Source organism: Carcharodon carcharias, chromosome 2 (assembly GCF_017639515.1).
Source record: "Carcharodon carcharias isolate sCarCar2 chromosome 2, sCarCar2.pri, whole genome shotgun sequence".
NCBI classification, from domain to species: Eukaryota; Metazoa; Chordata; class Chondrichthyes; order Lamniformes; family Lamnidae; genus Carcharodon; species Carcharodon carcharias.
This window is the reverse complement of record NC_054468.1, coordinates 35,256,142-35,282,663: the sequence shown is the minus strand read 5'-3', so window position 1 is coordinate 35,282,663 and position 26,522 is coordinate 35,256,142. Positions and strand designations below refer to the sequence as shown.

The window sequence follows — 26,522 nt, the reverse complement described above, 5'->3', positions numbered from 1 at the left end:
GTCTTTTCATCCTCACCATGCACCCCCCACCTCCCCTGTTCGCTCTATTGCATGCAGCAATGTCTACATCTTCCTGCCCACAGTGAGTCTGTCCTCCCAGCTGGCCTGGCCCAGCATGGAGCGAGTCTCTCCTTCCTGCACCTGGCCCAGTCCAGCATGGAGCGAGTCTCTCCTTCCCCCACCCGGCCCAGTCCAGCATGGAGCGAGTCTCTCCTTCCTGCACCTGGCCCAGTCCAGCATGGAGCGAGTCTCTCCTTCCCCCACCCGGCCCAGTCCAGCATGGAGCGAGTCTCTCCTTCCTGCACCTGGCCCAGTCCAGCATGGAGCGAGTCTCTCCTTCCCTCACCCGGTCCAGTCCAGCATGGAGCGAGTCTCTCCTTCCCCCACCCGGCCCAGTCCAGCATGGAGCGAGTCTCTCCTTCCCTCACCCGGCCCCGTCCAGCATGGAGTGAGTCTCTCCTTCCTGCACCCGGCCCAGTCCAGCATGGAGCGAGTCTCTCCTTCCCCCACCCGGCCCAGTCCAGCATGGAGCGAGTCTCTCCTTCCCGCACCTGGCCCAGTCCAGCATGGAGCGAGTCTCTCCTTCCCGCACCTGGCCCAGTTCAGCATGGAGCGAGTCTCTCCTTCCCTCACCTGGCCCAGTCCAGCATGGAGCGAGTCTCTCCTTCCCCCACCCGGCCCAGCACAGCCCAGCCCAGAGCGAATCTCTCCTTTCCCCCACCCAGCCCGGCCCAGAGCAAGTCTCTCCTTCCACAACCTGAACAGGCCTGCCTGGAGAAAGTCTCTCCTTCACCCACTTGGTATGGAATGAGTCTCTCTTTACCCCACCTGGCAGACTCGCTCTCCCCAAATTGGCAGACTTTCTCTCTCACTCTCACCTCCCAATACCTGAGTTTACAGAGCCCATTTTCTGCTGCCAGTCTTTCTGTTCCTCCAATCACAGGCGGCTTCTCTCCCACATTTGTGGGACAGGAACAGCCTGTGATTGGAGGAACAGTTGCTTTAAAAATCTTTCACTGCAATTACCGCCATTTTGAAAATGTCCTCCAGGGGCCACAATGCGGGACTTCGGGCCAAACTTTGGACAAGCCTGCTGAAAATGTGTGGTCTAATGTGAATCAAATTAAACAAGGAATAATTTGATATATTTCTTGCAGATATTGATGAATGTGCAATCAACACATTCAACCTGTCAACAAATCTGCACCAATACAATTGGAAGCTTCAATTGCAGTTGCCACCCTGGATTTAGCACCAATGTGACAAACACTTCTCTTTGTGATGGTAGGCAAACTTCAAACATGCAGGTTCTCAGAAACTGATGTTTGGTGAATCCCACTACATCTAATGGCTCTCAATGCCTTGCACATTCTAGATGACTACAAATGACCTCCTTGTGTTCTTTCAAAATTAAACAATCAGTGGTTGGCGACAATGGGGAGGTGGTGCTGTAATGGTATTGTCACTGGACTGGAAACCCTGGGTAATGCTCCTGTGTAATGTTATGACCAATGCAGTTGGTAAAGTGGAGTTATTCAAAAATCCCAGAGGGAAGCTTTAAACAACCGTCATAACCTATAATTTTAAGTGTTATGTTTGAGATGCGACTCTAAATTCAGGAATCAGACCATCAGTTCTTGAGGCTTTACATTAAACTAATTGAAACATTTTATTAATTTACATAGGATAAAATATATACACATGGCTACAAATTACTACTATCATAACTTTTAACAAACTCTTAAACTAATCTCCATCAAGGCAACAGCAACCCATAGACTTAACCAAACACCAGGCAAAGCATTTTCACCTTACAAGTTCAAAATGAGGTTCCTTTCATGCTGGAGCCTGTTGGAGGCTTGTAGCTGCCTTTTGATCTTACATTGCCTCTGCTCTGCAATCCTGGAAACAACTGAAGTTATACCTACCACCATTGAATGAATTCATTGTCTCACCAGTCTCCTTGAACTTTACTTTTTAACAATGAAATCCCATTCATTGTACCAATTTTATTAGCAATATAAACATATTGCTTGGTAGCTGTTAGAAAGGCTTCAAGTTTTCACCCCACTTCTTGAATGCGCTGTTCAAAAAATGCAAATGTATGCTATCTCCCTTACATATCAAAACTAGTACATATCAAAGCACCCAGACTAGCTGGCTTCAATCCAATTCAGACAGACCCATAGACCAACCTCTATTTTAAATGAAAAATATTTTCCAAAATATCATATACGTTAATAGCTTCATGACACTGACCCTTAACTGAGCCTGGGATGATTAGCAAAAGTGCAGGTGCAACAACCCCTGAGGTCTCCAATGACCCTGATATACAAATGAAAGGACTTTTCTCTGCAGATATCGATGAATGTACAGCCACACATCAGCTTGTCAGCTCAGCTGCATTAATACAAATGGGAATTTACCATGCAGTTGCCATTCTCGCTTCAGCACCTGGCTTCATTGGGCTAAAACAAAGATTACTGGGAGATTGATACAAAGTTTGGTACTTTCTGATGAACAGCATGTTCCTTGCCTTCTGACCTTGACATTAATTATCATTGCTGTCGATTCACCTAAATGGCAGTTGTAACCTTGTAGGTTAGAGAGGTCAGAAGAAGAAAATCATGGCCAATAACAGCAATACCATTGTTTAAGCCAAACATTATACCTGAGAGAAAAGCAAAAAACTGAATTTACTGCTGTTGAATTACAGTGGAATTTAACATTATGAAGTCCAGGAGTTGTGCTGGAAGCATGTTACATAGGCTGAAATTGTATGGCCTAATGTGAATCAAACTGAGCAAGGAATAATTAGATTTTTTTTTTGCAGATATTGATGAATGTGCAGCCAACACATCAACCTGTCCTCAAATCTGCACCAATACAATTGGAAGCTTCAATTGCAGTTGCGATCCTGGATTTGGCACCAATGTGACAAACACTTCTCTTTGTAATGGTAGGCAACCTTCAAACATACTGATTCTCTGCAATTGATAATTTGCAAATTGCATCCATCTAACAGATAGCACAACTTTGCAAACTAAATGGCTTCATGCAAGGACTTGCTCCTTAATAATTAAATAATTGAACAGATGAAAATACGAACATACGAAATACGAGTAGAAGTAGGTCACTCAGACCCTCGGGCCTGCTCTGCCATTGACCAACTGACCTCTTTGTGTTTCAAATTCCACATTCCAATCTACACCCGATAATCTTTGATTGCCCTGTCTAACAAGAATCTATCTACCTCCGCCTTAAAAATATTCAATGACCCCGCTTCCACCGCCTTCTGAGATGGAGAGTTCCAAAATCATACAGCCCTCTGAAAGAAAAAAATTCTCCTCATCACTGACCTAAAAGGGCAACTGCCAATTTTAAAGCATTGCCCCCTAGTTCTGGACTCACCCACAAGAGGAAACATCCTTTCCACATCCATCTTGTCAATGCCATTCAAGATCTTATATACTTCAATCAAGTCATCCCTCACTCTTCTAAACTCTAATCGAAACAAGCCCAGTTTGTCAAACCTTTCCTCATATGACAACCCGGTCATTCCAGGTATCAATCCAGTAAATCTCCTCTGAATCGCCTCCAATGCATTTACATCCTTCCTTAAATAAGGAGACCAAAACTGCACACAGTATTCAGGATGTGGTCTCACCAATGCCCATATAACTGAAGCATAACATCCTTACTTTTATGTTCAATTCCTCTCATTATAAAGAATAGCATTCTATTAGGCTTCTTAATTACTTGCTGTACCTGTATACTAACTTTTTGTGACTCATGCATGAGAACACCTAGGGCAAAATTTTCTGTTTGAATTGTGGGGGGCGGGCTCCGCATGCCAGTGTGTAAAATGATGCACGGTGACGTTGAGCGAGTGTCCTGATGTCACCGCGTGCCATCGTGATGAAATTCGATGCACGCCTGCCACTAATTAATGGGCTAGTTAAGGCCCTTAAATCATCAATCGATGGTGATTTTCAGGCACCCATGCGATCTTTGGGTTGGCGCACAGGTGCAACGGGCATGTGGGTAAGAGACTTTTTAATGAAACTCATCCACGGGCGGGATAAGAGGGCTCAGTAGGTTCGTCAATCTGGTCTGTGAGTCTTTATTGCAAAAAGTTTTTTAAACTTGTCTGTGTGATCTGTAGCAGTTCAGAACGAATTCCAGCAGCTTCCTGTGCACTTTGAACCTTCAGTTCAACACTCTTCAGTCAGTAATCTTTATCAGGCCTGCAGTTTTCTGGAGGCCTCCTTTTAGCCTGGGTATGGGTTCTGACATGTCCACTGGAGACAGCTCCTCTGAGGAGGACAGGAGGGCTAGAATAAGGAGGGGCCAGGAGTGCACAATCAGCCTCCGGGGAGCCACCTTTGGGAGTACAGGTGCATGCACAAGGGGCGCAGGGCCAAGAGGTAGTCCAAGGTGGAAGGAGCTGCAGAAGATGCCACTATCCTGCTGCCAGGGTATACAGGCAGTGAAGCAGCTACCTCAATATGACTGAGGCGCAGTCGAAGGAGGCTCCGACTGTCAAGGGAGACAGTCAACTATATCTGTCAGATGATTGGGCCTGAGATCTCCCCTAACTCTGTGGGTGGACACCCCATGTCACCGGCTCTGGAAGTCACAGCTGCCTTCAACGTCTATTCCTCTGGCTCCTTCCAGGGCTCGGTGGGTGATCTGTGCGGTGTCTCCCAATCAGCTGTCCACACTTATGTCAAGCAGGTTACAGACGCTCTGTTCAGATGTGCATTGACCTTCATCCACTTCCGTTGGGACCAGGCAAGCCAGACATAGCGAGCCAGAGGCTTTGTGGCCATTGCTGGCTTCCCCCGCATCCAGGGTGCAATAGACTGCACACATGTGGCCATCAAGGCGCCAGCAGGTGAGCCCATTGCCTTCATCAACAGGAAGGGCTTCTACTCCATGAACGTGCAGATAGTGTGTGATCACAGGATGCTGATTCTACAAGTCTGTGCAAGGTACCCACGCAGCTCCCACGACCCCTACATCCTCAGACACTCCCGGGTGCTGGGGCTCTTCAGTGCTCCAGCCCAGCTTGATAGATGGCTACTGGGTGACAAGGGCTATCTCCTCAGAAGGTGGCTCATGACGCCTCTCCACCATCCAAGAACAGAAGCTGAGCAGCAGTACAATAAGACCCACGCCTCCACAACAGCTGTGGTGGAGAGAGCCATCGGTCTTCTCAAGATGCGCTTCCGATGCCTGGACCGCTCAAGGGCTGCACTCCAGTACCACCCAGATTGTGTCTCGGTGATAGTGGTTGCATGCTGCGCTCTCTACAATCTTGTGCTGTAAGGTGGGGGCCGCAGTGGATGATGACGATGTTGACGCAGTGGCTGCGCCTGCACATGATGAGTCCAGCACTGATTCTGAGGATGAGCATGCACAGGGGAATGATGAGGGGCTGACCCACGACTACACCAAGGAGGCAGGGGCACCTGGAAGACTTTAATCCAATGAACCTTCAGCTAGCTCCACACAACATGGTACTCACCTTTCCAGAGCACAACAAATCACCTCATCAGTCACGGGAGCTCACTACCTCTGCCACCTCCTCCCAGGCATGATTAGTCATGTGGGGGAGGCTCCTCCTCACATCCTGGGGGACCAACACCTCCTACTGTGCTGCCACCTCCTCGAAGAGGGCAGCAGGGCAGTGATCAGAAAAGCGAGGAGTGCATTGCCCTACCCTGCAGCCTGCCCTGCTCCTCTACCCTTCCCTCCAGCATGCCCTGCTCAGCCGACCTCCTGTGGTGTGACCTGGAAGTGGCCATTGTGAGCAGCCTACAGGAGGCTGCCAGGCCTTCCTTTAAACAGACTGCTGGGTCGCCATTAGACCCGACGGCCTGTGCATGCCTGCCGCAGCCCGCACACTCCTGCTATTCACAGGAGTCGGCAACTGCACTGGGTGGGCCTAAATTGGCCCACCTGCACAAAATGGCGGTGCGGACCCGATTGCGGGTGCCGATCAGGTCCATGTCCACCCGCGGCCGCTGCAGCTCCGCCCGCCCGCCCGATAGGCAGAAAATTCTGCCCCCAGATTCCTCTGCAGCATGGAATTCTGCAGCCACCCTCTGTTTAATTGATACTCAGCTTTTTATTCTTCCTGCCAAAGTGAACAACTTCACATTTTCCCACATTATACTCCATCCTCCATATTTTTGCCCACTCATTCAACCAATCTATATCCATCTGCAACCTCATTATGTCCTCTTCACAAATACTTTCCTCCCTATCTTTGTGTCATCTGCAAATTTGGCTATCATGCCTTCTCTCTCCTCACCTAAGTCATTGATACAAGTTGTAAAAATTTGAGGCTCCAGCACAGACTCCATGCGTCATATCCTGCCATTCAGAAAAAGGCCCATCTACCCATACTTTCTGTTTCCTGCCAGCCAGTCAATCTTCTAACCATGCTTTACCACCTACACCACGATATTCTATGTTACACAATAAACTTTGATGTGGCATCTTATCAAACGCCTTGTGGAAATCAAAGTACAGCATGTCTACAGGCTCCCCTTTATCCACACTGCCTGTTACTCCTTCAAGGAACTCCAAAAAATTGGTTAAACATGATTTCCCTTTCACAAAACCATGCTGACTCTTCCTGATTACCTTGGGTGTCTCTAAATGCCCAGCTATAATCTCCTTAATGACAGATTCCAACACCTTCCCCATGACAAATGTCAAGCTAACTGGCCTCAAATTTCCTGTTTTCTGCTTCCCTCCTTTCTGGAATAGAAGGGTTATATTTGCTACTTTCCAGTCTGATGGAATCTTTCTATAATCTAGGGAATTTTGGAAAATTAACACCAATGCATCTACTACCTCATTAAGACCCTAGGATGAAGTCCATTTGGACTCAGAGACTTGGCAGCCCACAGCTCCATCAGTTTGTTCAGTACAGCTTCCCTAGCGATTGTAATTTCACCAAGTTCCCCTCTCCCTTCCACCTCTGGATTTACAGTTATTACTGGAATGTTTTTTGTGTCCTGTATCGTGAAGGCAGAAGCAAAATATTTGTTTGTTTCATCTGCCATTTCCTTATTACCTACCGTTAACTCCCCATTGTCACTCTCTAGTGGACCACATTCACTTAACTTACTCTTCCTTTTTAAGTACCTAGCTATCCATTTTTCCATTTCTAGCTAGCTTCCTCTTATACTCTAATTTCCTACTCCTGCTTAACCTTTTAGTCATTCTCTGCTGTTCTTTATATTTTGACCAATCACCTGACCTGCCACTGATCATTGTGCAGTTATATGCTTTTTTTTTAGGTTTGATGCTTTCTTTAGCTTCGTTGGTTAATCACGGATGCTGGGTCCTCTCTTTGGAATTTTTCCTTGTAGTAGGAATATACTTCCTATGAGTATTCTGAAAGAAACCCTTAAATGTCTGTCACTGCTTCTATCCCCTAGTCTAATATCCCAATACATTTCATCTAGCTCAGCTTTCATGCCCACATAGTTGCCCTTATTTAAGTTTCAAATACTAGCCTTAGACCAACTCTTCTTCCTTTCAAACTGGATGTAAAATTCAATCATATTGTGGTTGCTGCTACCGAGGGGTGCCTTCACTCTGAAGCTGACTTCAATATAATGCGCACAGAAATAATAGATATAATTTGTTTGCAGAATATGGTATGTATGGATAAATCAATACATTATGATGAAATTGCAATTAAGTTTCATAATTTCTGCTCAAATGTTTGTTCTTGGACTCAGCATTATTCAATGTTCCTTTTGTTTATCATAAATCAGGACTGGAGCATTAAAGTTTGATGAGGGCAGAATAGGGAATTCATAGCTAATAGTATCAATACATTTGGTAGGTTATTTAATGTTAATTTTATAATTGAAAGAAAAAGAATACTCATGATATTGCAGTTTAATGTAAAAGGAACCTATCATATGGTGCATTATAATGTTTTGAAAACAAGCAATGTATTATTACAATGTACGGTCGAATGTCAATCGAATTGAACGAGGAATAATTGGACTTTTATTCGCAGATATCGATGAATGTACAACCAACACACCAACCTGTCAACAAATCTGCACCAATACAATTGGAAGCTTCAATTGCAGTTGCCGTCCTGGATTTAGCACCAATGTGACAAACACTTCTCATTGTGATGGTAGGCAATCTTCAAACATGCAGATTCTCACAAACTGATGATTGGTGAATCACACTAGTTGCAACCGCTCTCAATGCTAGATGGCTGCAAACAAAGTCTTTGTGTTCCTTCTCAATTAAACAATCAGAGGTTGATGATGATAATCTGCCCGAATGTAATCATTATAAGTTGATTGCAGATTACGGTTTCAATTGTGGTAAATTCATAGATAACGATGAAATTGTATGTATGATTCAGAAATTTGGATCAATGGCATGTGCTTTGCACTTCTGGACTTGCCATTTATCAGGGATCCTAGTTGTTTAGCATCTATGGGGGGGTAGGAATGTTGCAGTTTGATGAGGGCAGTTCCAGACCATCGCAACCAAGAGAATCAATGCATTCGTCATTGTAATCTGTCTGAGATCTCTGCTCATCTCTGCATGGCATGGTGCTTTGCACTTTCCTCTTCCATTGCTTATAAAATAATGCCCATTTTCAACTTCAGTGAGCACTGAGCAATGCGATTTGGGAAGAAATATATCAGGTACTTTCGCATTGCCTACCTCATGTGTGATTAAAGAAACACAAGTCCTCTTCATAAAATGGACATTGTAAAACTGTCCTTGTCCCTCGAGGTTCTAGTTATTTTGCCATCAGCACTGGAATTTGCTAGTTCTGCCTTTGGCCATGGCTCATACTCTGGAGCATGTGACTCTAACCTGAGCTTGGAGTGACTAGCAAAAGAATAGGTGCACAACCCCTGAGGTCTTCAAGGACCCTGATACACTCATGAATGGATTTTTCTCTGTAGTCATCAATGAATGTACAACCACACATCAACTTGTCAACTCATCTGCATTAATACAAATGGGAATTTACCATGCAGTTGCCATCCTGGCATCATCACCTGGCTTCATTGGGCTAAATCAATGACTATTAGGACATTGATAAAACATTTGGTACTTTCTGATCAACGGCATGTTCCTTGCCTTCTGGCCTTGCCATTAATTATCATTGCTGTCGATTCACCTAAATGTTAGTTGTAACCTTGTAGGTTAGAGAGGTCAGAAGAAGAAAATCATGGCCAATAACAGCATTGCAATTGTTTTAAGCATCATACAGCCAAATAGTGTATCTGAGAGAAAAGCAAAACTGAATATATAGCTGCTGAGTTACAGAAGAGTTTAACATTATAAAGTCCAGAAGGATGTGCTGGAAGCATGTTACATAGGCTGAAAATGTATGGTCTAATGTGAATCAAACTGAGCAAGGAATAATTGAATTTTTTTTTTGCAGATATCGATGAATGTGCAACCAACACATCAACCTGTCAACAAATGTGCACCAACACAATTGGAAGCTTCAATTGCACTTGCCACCCTGGCTTCAGCATAAACATGACAAACACATCTCTTTGTAATGGTAGGAAATCTTCAAATGCAATGATTATCTGCAATTAGTGATTTGCAAATTGCGTCCATCTAACAGATATCACAACTTTGCAAACTAAGTGGCTTCATGCAAGGACCTGCTCATTAATAATTAAGTAATTATACAGACGAATATACAATACGAAATAGGAGCAGAAGTAGGCCATTCAGACCCTGGGGCCTGCTGTGCCATTGACCAATGTCATGGCTGATCTGTTTGTGTTTTGAATTCCACGTTCCAATCTACACCCGATAACCTTTGATTGCCCTGTCTAACAAGAATCTATCTACCTCCGCCTTAAAAATATTCAATGACTCCGCTTTCACCGCCTTCTGAGATGGAGAGTTCCAAAGTCATACAAACCTTTGAGAGAAAAAATTCTCCTCACCTCTGTTCTAAAAGGGCATCTGCCAATTTTAAAACATTGTCCCCTAGCTCTGGACTCATCCACAAGAGGAAACATCCTTTACACGTCCATCTTGTCAATACCGTTCAAGATCTTTTATACTTCAATCAAGTCATCCCTCACTCTTCTAAACTCTAATGGAAACAAGCCCAGTCCATCTATCCTTTCCTAATATGACCACTCGTTCATTCCATGTATCAATCTAGTAAACCTCCTCTGAACCACCTCCAGTGCATTTACATCCTTCCTTAACTGCACACAGTATTCGGGATGTGGTCTCACCAATGCCCGTATAACTGAAGCATAACATCCTTACTTTTATGTTCAATCCCTCTCGTAATAAAGAATTGCATTCTATTAACCTGCTTAATTACTTGCTGTACTTGCATATTCTTTGTGACTCATGCGTGAGAACACCTAGATCCCTCAGCAGCACCAAATTCTGCAGCCAATTTCTCTTTAAGTAATATTCTGCTTTTTATTCTTCCTGCCAAATTGAATTTCACATTTTCCCACCTTATACTCCATCTGCCATATTTTTGCCCACTCATTCAACCTATCTATATCCATGTGCAATCTCCTTATGTGCTCTTCACAAATTACTTTCCTCCCTAACTTTGTGTCATCTGCAAATTCAGCTACCATGCTTCCTCAGAAACTGATTGTTGGCAAATCATACTTGGTCTAACCGGTCTCAAAACCCTGCATAATCTTTCCGGCTACAAACAAGCTCTATGTATTCATTTGCAATTAAACAATCAGAGGTTGATGTCAATAATCTGTGCCCCTATGCTACAATTATATGTCGATTGTACATTACAGTTTCCATTATGGTAAATTCATAGACTACAGTGAAACTGCATGCATGATTCAGAATTTTGGATCAACAGCATGTGCTTTGCACTTCTGGACTTGCCATTAGTCAGGGATCCTAATTGTTTAGCATCAGTGGGGGTAGGAATGTTGTAGATTGATGAGGGCAGTTGCAGCCCATCACAACCAAGAGAATCAATGCATTCATCATTGTGATCTGTCTGAGACCTCTGCTGATTTCTGCAAGGCTTGCAGTCTTGCACTTTCCTCTTTCATTGCTTATTAGAAATGTCCATTTTCAGTTTCAGTGAGCATTGAGCAATGTGACTTGGGAAAGAAATATGTAGTGTGTTTTCCCATTGCCTACCTCATGTGTGATTAAAGAAACATAAGTCCTCTTCATAGAATGGACATTGTGAAACAGACCTTATCCCTCGAGGTTCTAGTTCTTTTGCCATCACCACTGCAATTTGTTGGTTCTGCCCCTGGCCATGGCTCAAACCCTGGAGCATGTGACCCTTACCTGAGCCGGGGGTGACTAGCAAAGTGACAAGTGCAACAACCCCTGAGGTCTCAAATGACCCTCACACACTCATGAATGGACTTTTTTCTGCAAGAAGATAGGAATGTGCAATCAACACATCAAGTTGTCAACAAATCTGCACCAATACAAATGGGAGCTCTACATGCTGTTGCCACCCAGGCTTCAGCACCAACATGACCAAAACCTTCCCTTTGCGATTTTTTTTTAATTGCAATTTTTAATTGCAGAGATACTCTGCAATGGATGATTTTGGAATTCTAGTCTATCCAAGAGCTCTGAATGTCTTGTAAATCTAGGTTTAGAAGCAAAGACTTTAGGGCTTGCTAGGTGTTAGGGAATCAGTGGATCATGATAATAATTTCTTCCTCAATGCAATGTATTCATTATGACGCCCAAATACGGTATATATTGGGCTAAATCAGTCATTTGTTAAAAAGTTTGCTACTTTCTGATGGACGGAACTTGCCATTAATTAACATTGTTGTCGCTTTGCCTAAATGGGAGCTGCAACATTATAAGTTAGAGAGGGCAGAGGAAGAAACTCATGGCCAATAACACCAAAAAAATTACCTAGGCAATATACAGCCAAATGTTATATTTGACAATAAATATATTGTTGTTGCATTCCAGAGGAATTTAACATTATTGAGTCCTGAAGGATTTGTCCGAAGCCTGTGACATAGGCTGAAAATCAGGCTTATCCAACCTTTTCACTTGAGGGGGTGGGGGTGGGGGGAGCGGGGGAGGGGCACATTTCCATTGACTTCTCAATCAAGCAAATGATGAGCAAATTTCAGAAAAACAAGGTTTGGCGCAACATTAAACATGAATTTCAAAATAAAGTTGAGGTATGAAGAAAAGAAGCAACTTGCTGAGCAAAAATAAAGCAGTCATAAAAATAAATTGATAATTAATAGAGTAATTAATAACCATCACATAAGGGTGTGAGAGGAACAGAGTCTATTTGTCTGGCTCACTCCTAATTTTTGATGCTCACTCACTCTCACCGCTGTGTGATTGTGTGTTGGTGTGTCGGGGTGAGAGTGAATGTGAATCCTGAGACTGAGAGTGAGCCTGACACACACACACTCCCTCCCCGCACACAATCAATCGCCACACACTCACTACCCCACACACACCTCACCGCCCATCTTCGCACACTCGCTTGACACTCACTCAGTCCCCCCAACTCGCACCCCCTCTCCTCCATACCCCTGGGCAGTGAGCCTTTTCATCCACAACATGCACCCGCCACCTCCCTCATTTGCACCATCGCATGCAGTCTCTTCCGACCCGCAGCGAGTCTCTTCTTCCCCCTCCCGGCCAGGCCCTGCCGGAGCGAGAATCTCCTTGCTGATCCAGCCCAGACTGGAGTAAGTCTCTCCTCCCCACACCCGGCTCAGCCCAGTCTGGAGTGAGTCTCTCATTCCCCCATCCAGCAGTAGCGCTTTTGCCAAACCGGTTCTCTCTCACTCTCTCCCCCCTATACCTGAGTTTACAGAGCCCACTTGCTGCTGCCAGTATTGCTGTTCCTCCAATCACAGGCAGCTTCTCTCCCACATTTGCGGGACAGGAACAGCTGGTGACTGAAGGAACAGTTCCTTTAAGAATCTTCCTCTGCATTTACTGGCATTTTGAAAACTACCTCCAGGGACCACAATGTGGGACTTTGGGCTGGACTTTGGACAAGCCTGCTGAAAATGTGTGGTCTAATGTGAATTAAACTAGACAATGGAATAAATGGATATATTTCTTGCAGATGTCGATGAATGTGCAACCAACACATCAACCTGTCATCAAATCTGTACCAATACAATTGGAAGCTTCAATTGCAGTTGCAATCCTGGATTTAGCACCAATGTGACAAACACTTCTCTTTGTGATGGTAGGCAATCTTCAAACATGCAGATTCTCACAAACTGATGATTGGCGTATCACACTATATCTAATGGCTCTCATTGCCCTGCACATTCTAGATGACTACAAATGATCTCCTTGTGTTCCTTCAAAATTACCATTGTGGTTGACAACAATGGTGAACTGGTGTTGTAGTGGTATTGTCACTAACTGGAAATCCCAGGTAATGCTCCAGGCACACAGGTTCGAATCCTGCCAGAGCAGATGGTGGAATTTGAATTTAAATGATGTCCGTTGAAACCATTGTCAACTGGCCTGGCTGACATGTGACCCCAGACCCACAGTAATGTGGTTGACCAGTACACGCCGACTGAAATGGCCTAGCCAGCCACTCAGTTCATGGGCAATAAATGATGACCTAGCCAACAATGGCCACATCACAATGAATGAATAGAAAAAAAAATCTGTGCCTGTTTGTAATAATTATATCTTGATTGCTTGTGACGGTTTTCATTTTTTGAAATTCATAGACTACTCGGAACTTGGATGTGTGATTTATTATTTTGGGTTAATGGCATGTGCTTTGCACTTCTGAACTTGCCATTAATCAGGGATCCTCATTGTTTAGCACCCATGGGGTAGGTGTGTTGTAGTTTGATGAGGGCTGTAGCAGAATGTCCTGGCCAAGAGAATCAATACATTCATCATTGTGATCTGTCTGAGAGCTCTGCTCAATTCTGCACGGCCTTGCAGCCTTGCACTTTCCTCTTCCATTGCTTGTAGGTAATGGCCATTTTCAATTTCAGTGAGCATTGAGCAATATGACTTGGGAAGGAAATATGTGAGGTGCTTTCCTATTGCCTACCTCAAGTGCATTAAAAAGAAACACAAATCCCCTTCATAGAATGGACATTGTGAAACAGCCCTTATCCCCCGAGGGCTCGTTCTTTCACCATTGCCATTAGAATTTGCTGGTTCTGCCATTGGCCATGGTTCATACCATTGAGCATGTGACCATTACTTGAGCCGGGGTTGACTAGCAAAATGAAAGGTACAACAACTCCTGAGGTCTCAAATGACCCTGATACACTCATCAATGTACTTTTTTCTGCAAGGAGCGAGGAATGTGCAATCAACACATCAAGTTGTCAGCAAATCTACACCAATATAAATGGGAGCTTTACATGCTGTTGCTGTCCAGGCTTCAGCGCCAACATGACCAAGGTCTTCCCTAGTGATTGTCAGAAATTTGTAATAGCAGAGATACTCTGCAATTGACGATTTTGGAGTTATATTCTATCCAGGAGCTCTGAATGTCTTGTACATCCAGATTTAAAAGCAAATACCTTAGGGCTTGCAAGGTGTTAGGGAATCAGTGGATCACAATAATAATCTGTGCCACAATGCAATGTATTCATTATGATGCCCGAATACGGTATAAATTGGGCCAAATCAGTCATTACTAGGAGATTGTTAAAAAGTTTGCCACTTTCTGATGGGTGGCTTGTGCCAGGCACTTCTGGACTTGCCATTAATTAACATTGTTGTCGCTTCGCCTAAATGGGAGCTGCGATATTGTAGGTTAGAGAGGGCAGAGGAAGAAACTCGTGGCTAATAACACCAAAAAAATTACCTAGGCAATATACAGCCAAACTTTATATTTGACAATAAATATATTGCTGTTGAATTCCAGAGGAATTTAACATTATCGAGTCCTGAAGGATTTGTTGGAAGCCTGTGACATCGGCTGAAAATCAGGCTTATCCAACCTTTTCGCTTGGTGGGGGGGTGGGGGGGGTGGGGGGGGGGAGGTGGGGTGGTGGTGGTGGTGGGGGATGGGGGAGCACGTTTCCATTGACTCCTCAGTCAAGGGGCCGATGAGCAAATTTCAGAAAGATAAAGTTTGGCACAACATTAAACATGAATTTCAAAATAAAGTTGAGGTATGAAGAAAAGAAGCTACTTGCTGAGTAAAAATAAAACAATGTCAAAGAAATAAATTGATAATTAAAGAGTAATTAATAACCATCACATAAGAGTGTGAGAGGAACAGAGTCTATTTGTCTGGCTCACTCCTAATTTTTGATGCTCACTCACTCTCACCGCCGTGTGAGTGGGTGTGATTTTGTGTGGGTGTGTGGGGGTGAGAGTGAATGCGAATCCTGAGATTGAGAGTGAGCCAGACACATACACACTCCCCCCCTCACACTCGCCCACACACACTCACTCCCCCACATATACTCATTCACACACCCCACCGCCCATCCTCACATGCTCCCTTCCACACTTACTCATTCCCCCCAACTCGCTCCTCTCTTCTCACACTCCCTCCCACACTCACTCACTCTCTCTCTCTCTCCCACACCCCTTGGCAGTGAGTCTTTTCATCCTCACCACGCACCCACCAGCACCTCCCCCATTCACACCATTGCATGCAGTCTCTTCCGACCCGCAGCGAGACTCTCCCTCCTCATATGCCTCGGCCCGGAGTGAGTCTCTCCTTCCCCGGCATGGCTGGGCATGGAGCATGCCTCTCCTTCCCACACCTGGCCCGGCACAACATGGAGTGAGTTTTTCCTCCTGCCACCTGGCCTAGCCTAGCTTGGAGCGAGCCTATTCTTCTCCCACCCGGCTCAGCCCAGCCGGAGCGAGACTCTCCTTCTTCCACGTGGCCCAGCCCAGTCCAATCCAGAGTGAGTCTCTCTTCCCGTTGTGGCCCAGTCTGGAGTGAGTATCTCTTAACCCCCCATCCAGCAGTATCGCTCTCCCCAAACCGAGAGACTTTCTCTCTTGCTCCTTCCGCCTAATGCCTAAGTTTGAAGAGCCCATTGGCTGCTGCCAGTCTTGCTGTTCCTCCAATCACAGGTGATTTCTCTCCTGCATTTGTGGGACAGGAACAGTCTGTGATTGGAGGAACAGTTCCTTTAAGAATCTTCCACTGTGTTTACTGGCATTTTGAAAACTACCTCCAGGGGCCACAATGCGGGACTTTGGGCTGGACTTTGGACAAGCCTGCTGGAAATATATGGTCTAATGTGAATTAAACTAGACAAGGGAATAATTGGATATATTTCTTGCAGATATTGATGAATGTGCAACCACCACATCAAACTGTCAACAAATCTGCACCAATACAATTGGAAGCTTCAATTGCAGTTGTCATCCTGGATTTAGCACCAATTTGACAAACACATCTCGTTGTGAAGGTAGGCAATCTTCAAACATGCAGATTCTCAGAAACGTATGACTGGTGAATCAATGACCACATCCCATGAACGAGTATAAAAAAATTTTGTGCCTGTTTGCAATAATTATATCTTGATTGCAGATGACAGTTTTAATTTTTAGAAATTCATAGATTACTAGGAATTTGCATGTCTGATTCAGAGTTTTGAATCAATGGCATGTGCTTTGCACTTCGTGACTTGCTATCAATCAGGGATCCTAACTGGTTAGCATCAATGGCAGTAGGAACGTTCATCATTGTGATCTGTCTGAGATCATTGCTCATTTTTGCACAGCTTGGAGTCTTGCACTTTCCTCTTCCGTTGCTTGGATGAAATGTCCATTTTCAATTTCATTGAGCATTGAGCAATGTGACTTGGGAAAGAAATATGTGAGGTGTTTTCCCATTGTCTACCTCATGTGTGATTAAAGAAACACAATTCCTCTTCATAGAATGGATATTGTGAAACAGCCCTTGCCTAAGATGTTCTAATTGTTTCGCTATCACCACTGGAATTTGTTGGTTCTGCCACTGGCCATGGCTCATACCCTTGAGCGTGTGGCCCTTATCTGGGCCTGGGTTGACTAACAAAAGGGCTGGTGCAACAACTTCTGAAGTCTTATATGACCCTGATACACTCAGGAATGGACATTTTTCTGCAAATATCAATAAATGTACAACCAATGCCCAAGCTGTCAATTTATCTTCACCAATACAAATGGGAACTTTAAAAGCAGTTGCCACCCTCGCTTCAGTGCCAACATGATCAAAATTCTCCCTTTGTGATGTGGCAAATTTTTAAGTGCAGTGATAATCTACAATTGGTGATTTTGGAATTATCTTCTATCCAAGAGCTCTGAATGTCTTGTAAATCTTGATAGGTTGCTGCAAACACTTTAGGGCTCCTTAGGTATTACACAATCAGTGGATTACAGTAATAATCTGTGTCATAATGCAGTAGGGATATTATGACAGCAGAATATGGTGTGCATTGGGCTAAATCAATCATAACTAGGAGATTGTTAAAATGTTTGTCAATTTCTGATCAACGACTTGCTCTTTGCACTTCTGGACTTACCATGAACTAACATCATTGTCAATTCACCTAAATGGTAGGTGTAGCTTTGCAGGCTAAAGAAGGCAGAAGAAGAAAATCATGGCCAATGACACCAATATAATTACTTAGCCGTTATACAGTAAAAGTTTGTATTGATGGAAAAGCAAAACTAAATATTTTGGTGTTGAATTAACAGAAGAATCCAGCATTATAGAGTCCAGAAGGAAGCATGTAAAATGCTTGAAAATGTTTTGTCTAATGTGAATCACACTGTGGAAAGAATGATTTGATATATTTCTTGCAGATATCGATGAATGTTTAACCAAGACATCAACCTGTCAACAAATCTGCACCAATACAATTGGAAGCTTCAATTGCAGTTGCGATCCTGGATTTAGCACCAATGTTACAAACACTTCTCTTTGTGATGGTAGGTAGTCTTCAATATGCAGATTCTTGGCAACTGTTGATTTTCAAATTACCCTCCATCTATTAGATATCACAGCATTACAAATCTAATTGGCTTCAAGCAAAGACTTAGTGCTCCTTAATAATTAAATAATCAGAAGCTGACTTCAATATAATGTGCACAGATGCAAAATATATGTTTGCAGATTATAGTACCTTTTAGATAAATGAATAAGTCACATTGAAATTGCAATTAAGTTTCACAATTTCTGCTCAAATGCTTGTTCTTGGGCTCACCATGACTCAATGTTCGTTTTGTTAAACATGAATAAGGACCGGAACATTATAGTTTGATGAGGGCAGGATAGGAAAGTCATAGCCAATAGTATCAATGCATTTAGTAAGGTGATATAATGACAATTTTATAAAAAGAACACTCATGATATTGCTGTTGAATGTTAAGGGAACCTATTATCATATGGTGCATTATAATGTTTTGAAACCATGCAACATATGATTACAATGTATGGTCGAACGTAAATCGAACTGAACTAGGAATAATTGGACTTTTTTGTGCAGATATCAATGAATTTGCAACCAACACATTTTTTTTTGCAAAAATATACTTTATTCTTAAATCTTCAAAAACATTTCAAACCATTTCAAAATCACCATCACAAAAATACAGTCACGTTCAACTTTTACAACATGAATCACAAGGTGTATCAGTACAAACAATGAATATTACAATCATTGGCAGACATTCATCCCGAGGGGCTCTTTACAGTTCCCAGCCCTTCGGTGCACTGTGGCAGAAAAGTCTTAGGCAGCGACCCTTCCACCCATTGCGTCTTTGCGGCAGCTGCCCCAAGCTTTAGTGCGTCCCTCAGCACGTAGTCCTGGACTTTGGAATGTGCCAGTCTGCAACACTCGGTTGGGGACAACTCTTTGCACTGGAAGACCAACAAGTTACGGGCAGACCAAAGAGCGTCTTTCACTGAGTTGATGATCCTCCAGCTGCAGTTGATGTTTGTCTCGGTGTGTGTCCCTGGGAACAGCCCGTAGAGCACAGAGTCCTGTGTCACAGAACTGCTTGGGATGAACCTCGACAGAAACCACTGCATCTCTCTCCAGACCTTCTTTGCAAAGGTACAATCTACAAGGAGGTGAACAACAGTCTCTTCCCCACCACAGCCACCTTGAGGGCAACGTGCCGAGGTGGTGAGACTCCTGGCGTGTAGGAAGGATCTGACAGGGAGGGCCTTTCTCACCACCAGCCAAGCTACGTCTTGGTGCTTGTTGGAAAGTTCTGGTGATGAGGCATTCTGCCAAATGACTTTGTCAGTCTGCTCAGGGAACCATCCCACAGGATCCACCCTCTCCTTTTCCCGCAGGGCCTTTAAGACGTTACGTGCCGACCACTGCCTGATGGACTTGTGGTCAAAGGTGTTTCTCTGCATAAATTTTCCCACCAGGGACAGGTGGTACGGCACGATCCAACTACTTGGAGCGTTCTGCAGCAGCATGGCCAGACCCATCCTTCACAACACCGAGGACAGGTAGAACCTCAGCATGTAGTGACACTTGGTGTTTGCATACTGAGTGTCTACACACCGCTAGCTGCAGCCACTCACAAAGGTGGCCATCAGTAGGAGGGCGATGTTGGGCACATTTTTTCTCCCTTTATCTCGAGGCTTGTACATCGCGCCCCTGCGGACACGATCTATTTTCAACCTCCAGATAAAGTGGAAGATGGCTTGGGTGATCGCCACCACACAGGAGTGTGGAATGGGCCAGACCTGCGTCACTCACAGCAACAGCGAGAGTGCCTCACACCTGATGACCAGGTTCTTACCCGCAATGGAGAGGGAGCGTCGCTCCCACATGCCCAGTTTCCTTTTCACCTTAGACACTCACTCCTTCCAGTTTCTAACACATGCCCTGGTCCCTCCGAACCATATCCCCAGCACCTTCAAGCCGTCAGCCTTGACAGTGAAGGGGACAAAGGATCGGTCAGCCCAGTTCCCAAAGAACATAGCCTCACTCTTCCCATGATTTACCTTGGCAACCAACACATCAACCTGTCAACAAATCTGCACCAATACAATTGGAAGCTTCAATTGCAGTTGTCATCCGGGCTTACGCACCAATGTGACAAACACTTCTCTTTGTGATGGTAGGAAACTGTTAAACGTGCAGATCCTCTGCAATTTGAGAACTACACTCTGGACAACAGCTCACACTGTCCAGCTAAGGTTTCAAGCAAAGTCTTCCATGCTGCTGAATAATTAAACAATCTGTGGCCCACTACAATATTCTGTACCAAGCAGAATACAGTATCAATTGTGGTCAATTAGTTACCCTGTACTTCAAAATAGGTTTCACACTTTCTGCTCATAGGCTTGTCCTGTGCATTTCTTGACATGCTATTATTCAATGCTCCTGTCATTTAACATAAACGGGGAAGGAAAATTGTAGCTTAGTGAGGGCAGAATAGGAAAGTCATGGCCAATAGCCCCAATATATTTAGTAACACGTTATAAAACCATATTTTATGTTTGCTGTCCCTGTTGTTTAAATAAGTGGGGCAAGAGTATTGTGGCTCAGTGAGGTTCTTGCACAATATACAGATGAAACTGTACATTGCTGCAGGGTGGAAGAGTGAACTGACCAGGGCACCATGGCACAGGGAGCCATTCAAGTAGGGGGAGTTAAGAGGAATGTAGTGCTAGTAGCAGACAGTATAGTAAGGAGGATAGACACAGTTATCTGTTCCAAGTGCAAGAGTTCCAACAGCTGAATTGCCTGCCCATTGCAAGGTTGCCAGAACTCTTACTCCCTCCAGTGCTTATTTATGCCCACTCTGTTCTCGTTCTTTCTTGCCACTCACCAAGTGAATTCTCATTCTCTTTCTGGTGTTCTTTTGTACCCCGCTATCTTCTCTTAACTTAAGTAGCCTGATTACCTGATTACCATCATGTTTCAAAGAGCATCTGGTTATCATAGTCAGAGAACTGAAATATGTAAGGAACATCCTGGAAACAGCTTGCTTCAATCATTAATCACTTTTTCACATTATGTGCAGCACAACGCAAAGTTATCCTAAGGGTTACTGTCACAAGTGAGAATTTGAATTTGGTTGATCAACAAATCAGAGAGAAAGTTCTTCAAAGACTTCACGTTCTAGCTAACAACAATATCCAACAGGTATGTTGTGAAAAATAACCATGAAATGTGTACATCCTTGTTGTAGGGTGGCCGGGTTGTACTATTAGTATTAGAGCTGAACTGCAGACATTGTTAAATGGAAACATTAAGTTTATTTACAATATATTCAGCAGCAACTACGTGTGCTTTCAGCTCCAACTCTATCTCTACACTGTCTGCTGAGGTAGCCCGCGCTACTCTCCTATCAGTTACTACAGATCATGTGACCTTTCATAACAAGTATTATTCTTAAAGGTACTTTACACAGTAAATAAAACCATAATTACGATATTCTTCCCCCCTTAATTCAGTTATACGCATTATGTTTACAAGTACATATTTTTCAAGACAATGTAATATTTACACTGGGTAAGGAATTTGCAAGTTTGGTCTTTCAGGTGGTTTCCTGGTAAGTGGGGAACGTCACAGCTCCACAACTTCAGATTCTTGTCAGGAACCTCCTTTTCCGGAGTTGCTTGAATATCAGGTGCTTTGGTGGGCACTTGCAGTTCTGTATCTTCAACTCTTACAGGAACATCAGACATGTCAGTCCTGGGTTGAGTATCCTCATAAGGAAACGCAGACCCAGTCATGATCACTGGTGGAACCATATCTTGGTGATTTGTCTCTCTCTTCCTTAAATGGATGATCCAGCCTTCCACCTCCACATGGTAAGATAGAGGTCTGGTCACTGCACTTAACCACTTTGGTCCTTCCCCGAAGGTTTTCATGTATACTAGGTCCCCCATGGTAAATTTCCTCTCACGACTACGCCAGTCATGCCTAGTTTTCTGGCTTCCCTGGCTTCCTTCCACCTTCCCCTCTAAATTAGGCATTATTAAGCTCAATCTTGTCCTGAGACGGCTTTTCAACAATAACTCTGCAAGTGTGGCACCTGGTGCTGTGTGAGGGGTAGTCCTGTAATGAAAAAGAAAGAACGCTAGCTTGGTTGCCAAGGAATCACCAGTTAGCTTTTTCATGCCCGTCTTGAACGTTTGAGGAAGGGTGGCACAGTGCAGTTTTTACATGAGTAATACCATTGAGGCTGATATACCATTGAAATGCAGCATTTGTAAATGCTGTGCCATTATGGGAAACGACTACTTCTGGTGGTCCACGAATGGCAAAACTCTGATGTAGTTTCTCAACTGTAGCACCTGACATTGGTGACTTCATCTCATATACGTCCAACTATTTTGAATGGACATCAACAATGAGCAGAAACATTGTTTCCAGGAAAGGCCCAATGTTGTCAATGTGTAATCACATCCAGGGTCTACCTGGCCACTCCCATGGGTGTAATGGTGCTGTCACTGGTAACTTTTGCGGTTGCTGACATTGTCCACAATGCTTTACCGCTCTCTTTATTTCACCATCCATCCCTGGTCACCATAAATAGCTGCGTGCTATGATCTTCATTTGGGAAATTCCTGCATGGGCACTGTGTAGTTCAACTAAAAGTGGCTCCCTTCCCTATGGAGGAACTATCACTTATGCCCCCCACAATAAAATGCCATTCTGACTGGTTATTTTACGTCTTCTGTTGAAGTGCGGTTTCATTTAATCAGATATGGGCTCCTGTGACCAATCATGTAGCACGTGTTCTTGTATTTGACATAGGGCTGGGACTCGACGTGTCTAGTTTCTCATCTGTCAAGCACATACCAGTGAGGAATCTAAGAAATTTAACAGTGAAACAAGTTGCTGTGGAACTGGCATGTGCTGATCATTTTCTTGGAAAGGCAAACGACTAAGGGCATCGGCATTTGCGATTTGATTGCCAAACCTATGTATGAAAGTGTATTCGTATGCTGCTAGAATTAAGGCCCATTGTTGTATTCTTCCAGAGGCTATTGATGGTAGAGCCTTTTCCTCACTAAACAAACCTAACAGTGGTTTGTGGTCCGAAACAATTGTAAAATAGCGGCCATATACGTACTGGTGAAACCAAAGATGATGGATATCCCTTTTCTGCTGTGATACATAACCTATTGACCATTCTGTGCCGTTGTTCATCTGATGAGATAGCACTGCTCCCACTCCATAGAGATATGTGCACATGTCACCACCAATTCTTTCGACTGGTCATAATAAACTTGTAGATTGGATGGGTGAAACAATTGTTTCATCTTTATGAAAGCTTCTTTCTGGGGCACCTCCCAAGACCAACAATGGTTCTTTTTGAGTAGAGAATGCAGGGCGGCCAGCACTGTAGACAAATTGGGTAAGAACCACCCATAATAGTTGATCATCCCTAGGAATGATTTGAGATGGCTACAACCTGGAGCAGTCCCTGCAGTAAGCTTTCCATTGTTCTCTGAAAGATGGCACAAGCTGAAGAGACACTGAAAGGCAATCATGTATTTTAGTACAACCCTTTGTGGGTATTAATTGTGACAAATTCCCAGGAGGCATTATTGTTGATAAGCATGACTCATGTCATGTTTTGTGTATGTTGTCCCTCCTGCCAGTTTGGCATACAGGTCTTCAATTTTAGGGGTGCCTGTCCACCTAAGCGACTTTGTTAACTGTCAGTTTGAATGCTTTGGTAAGGTTTAAGGATGGGGGACTATGGGTGCTGTCCATTCTGAGAACTGAACAGCTTGCATAATGCCCAGTTTCCCTAGCCTATTCAGCTCAGTGTCAACCTTTCCATGCAAGGCGTATGGCACTGGTCTTGCCTTCATTAAGTGAGGAGTTGCTTCTGGATCCACATAAATCTTGGCCTGCAGACCCTGGATTTTCCCCAGCTCATCCTTGGAGATAGGGGCATACTTTCTAGGTAGCTCTGGTAGCCCACTTCTTCTCACTTAGAAAATTTCTGACCATTCTAACTAAATTTCCTTTAACCAATTTTGCCCCAGGGGACTTGGCCCTTCACTTCCTATCACCATCCTGAGTAGTTGTGCCAATTGCCTTCCAAAATGGACAGTTAATCTGCTTATGCCTTTTAATTGAATATCTTCACCCGTGTATGTTTTTAGCTTGGCGGCTGTTTGTTCTAAACTTAATTAATGTTTGCCCATTATTCAAATATCTGAAGGTATGTTCCCCAGTTACTGTGGAAGCTCCCATGTGCACTTCCATTTTAACAGGCTTGCCATTTAATTTCACTGTGACAAATATTTGTTATGTCTTTCCAACTTTCAGATTAAACAACCAGTAAATGTCTGAATTTGTTGTTCCAGGCTCTTCTACATTTCATTGGGCCTCTTCTTTTGTTTACAAGCCTGCTTGAATCTTTCCTTACACTGCCCCATCATCTTTCCATTTCTTTCACCATAGTAGCATTCGATTTTTTTAAACTGCCAATCACTAAAAGACTGCTTGTTTCCACCTCTATTAAAATTATTCTTTGATCTCGCGGCTAAGTTATTTTTCTTTATTCTTCGGCTAGCAGGAGCTGTTTCACGTCACTTTCGTTTGAGGTTTCCTGCCAGATGTAGAAGATGGTGCCATTTCGAGTACTTTATAATGCCTGTGAATCTCTTGCAGTGATTTCCATGGCCAGCACTATCTCTAGCATGAAGACCCCAGAAACATCGCAATGTCTCAAGGCTTAAACAGACAGTCAAGAAGGAATTCCTCTCAGAGAAACTCGAAAGTTGCCTGTGTGTGCAGCAAAAATGGACACTCACTGTATTGAGGATCTCTAGCACCTTCTTGAAATCCAGATTCACTTTGGACAACAATCTTTTCTGAATAGTGTCCCCTTTCACACCACACACCAAACAATCTCCTGGTGATAAACCAGTAGACTGGGGAATGCAAACAGAGCATTGTAGTCTTTTTCCAACCTTTGTGCTCTGAATATGACTGAAGTTTGCCTGCTTTCTGATTCAGCTAAGAATCTTGCATCTCTCTGAGCTTGCATTAGACAGTCCCACAGATGTTTTGGTAGGCATTGTGCTCAGATAATGATTACTTGTCAGTGGGGTAAACCCTGTAGAGGGGATGTTTCTTCAGCAGCGGTTTTTGGATTATTGCATTGGTTTCACTGAACCAATCTTGATGCTTATGAGAGCTAGGGCCGAGGGCCTCTAGAGCAATGGAGTACACTATATCCCTGAAGGTCACCCACTCATCCTCAATACAGTGAGTGTCCATTTTTGCTGCACACACAGGCAACTTTCGAGTTTCTCTGAGAGGAATTCCTTCTTGACTGTCTGTTTAAGCCTTGAGACATTGCGATGCTTCTGGGGTCTTCATGCCCTGAGGCACCTACGGGAATAGATCTTGATGTATAACTTTAAAATGATAAGACAATGATCAGTGCAACAGTCAGTGCTGCACATGGCTTTTGTTACAAGCACATCCTGCCTGTCCCTCTGTCTGCTGATGCCAATGCGGAGAACGGGAATGCACCTTGTTGCAGTTAGGGAGGTGGAAAACTATACTGGTGATTAAGGGCTCATGCTCAGAACATATCTTCAGCAAGAGGAGACCATTGCTGTTACAACTGCCAACCCTGATTTTTCCGAGGATTCCTTCCCACACCTGGTGGTCACCAAGAATGATTAGCTTGTCTGATTAGGCACGCTCAATACCCAAATGTTACAATCAGGCTTTAAAATATCTAATTAGACAATTGTCATCCTGCAAATACAGGGGGTATCAACTACCAAATCAACCCATCAAACAATCAGAAAAATTGTGGATAGACAAAATCATTGAATTATTATTATAGATGGGACTCCTTTCCTATGACTTCTATTACTTATATTCTTTATACAATTATATACAAGTATACTACTTATAATTGCTGATTGATTAACATCAATCGAAATTTCAGATAAATTGACATTTCCAACAGTTAGGTCTATATTGTACTAATGATGTGATATCGAATTTCTTTTCAGCAAAGACAGGGGAGAATTACAGCTAAATGAAACCTTCAACTTATTTCATTAATACACTCCACACCTCAACCCGAATAACAGAGTGTGACCTCAAAGTGGAACAAGAATGTCTCATTGCTGTACTATTTAAATTAATATTAATTTTATATTGGACACCTTCTGTATGGCCTCTACTACCTATAATCTAGTTGTATAATTGCTGATTTATCAATATGAATGGAAATTTCATTAAACCAGAAAGATTAACATTTCGACTAATTAAATTGTGGAGTTTTGTTTCAGTGTATTGTTAAATTAATAACATTAATGTGAGAAAATTTGAAAGGCTACTCCAAACAATTCTCGTATATTTATTCAGGAAGACCTGAAGACAGATTTTCTACTTATTAGTAAAACTGCTATTATAGATTCATCACTCATATTCATTTTCCTTGAAATCCATGAGATTGCATGATAGGAATTTAAAGTGGTATTAATTCTTTTTTTCTGTTATCTTGGTGGAAGTGCTCTTGCCTCTGCAGGAATAGTGGATAAAGACATTAAACAACAACAGCTC

General features: G+C 43.5%; 1 protein-coding gene across 1 annotated transcript in view; it reads left to right on the top strand.

Annotated features, from left to right (window-relative positions):
• LOC121287210 (uncharacterized threonine-rich GPI-anchored glycoprotein PJ4664.02-like) overlaps window positions 1-26,217 on the top strand; it is a 248,842-nt gene extending 222,625 nt beyond the window's left edge. Inside the window, exons 124-131 of the mRNA XM_041204885.1 lie at window positions 2,834-2,959; window positions 8,051-8,176; window positions 9,455-9,580; window positions 13,112-13,237; window positions 16,290-16,415; window positions 17,797-17,922; window positions 20,986-21,107; window positions 25,967-26,217. Of these exons, the coding sequence (XP_041060819.1) occupies window positions 2,834-2,959; window positions 8,051-8,176; window positions 9,455-9,580; window positions 13,112-13,237; window positions 16,290-16,415; window positions 17,797-17,922; window positions 20,986-21,107; window positions 25,967-25,996 (908 nt within the window). The 3' untranslated portion in view covers window positions 25,997-26,217. The remainder of the gene's footprint in view (window positions 1-2,833; window positions 2,960-8,050; window positions 8,177-9,454; window positions 9,581-13,111; window positions 13,238-16,289; window positions 16,416-17,796; window positions 17,923-20,985; window positions 21,108-25,966) is intronic.
• The last annotated feature ends 305 nt before the right edge of the window (window positions 26,218-26,522 follow it).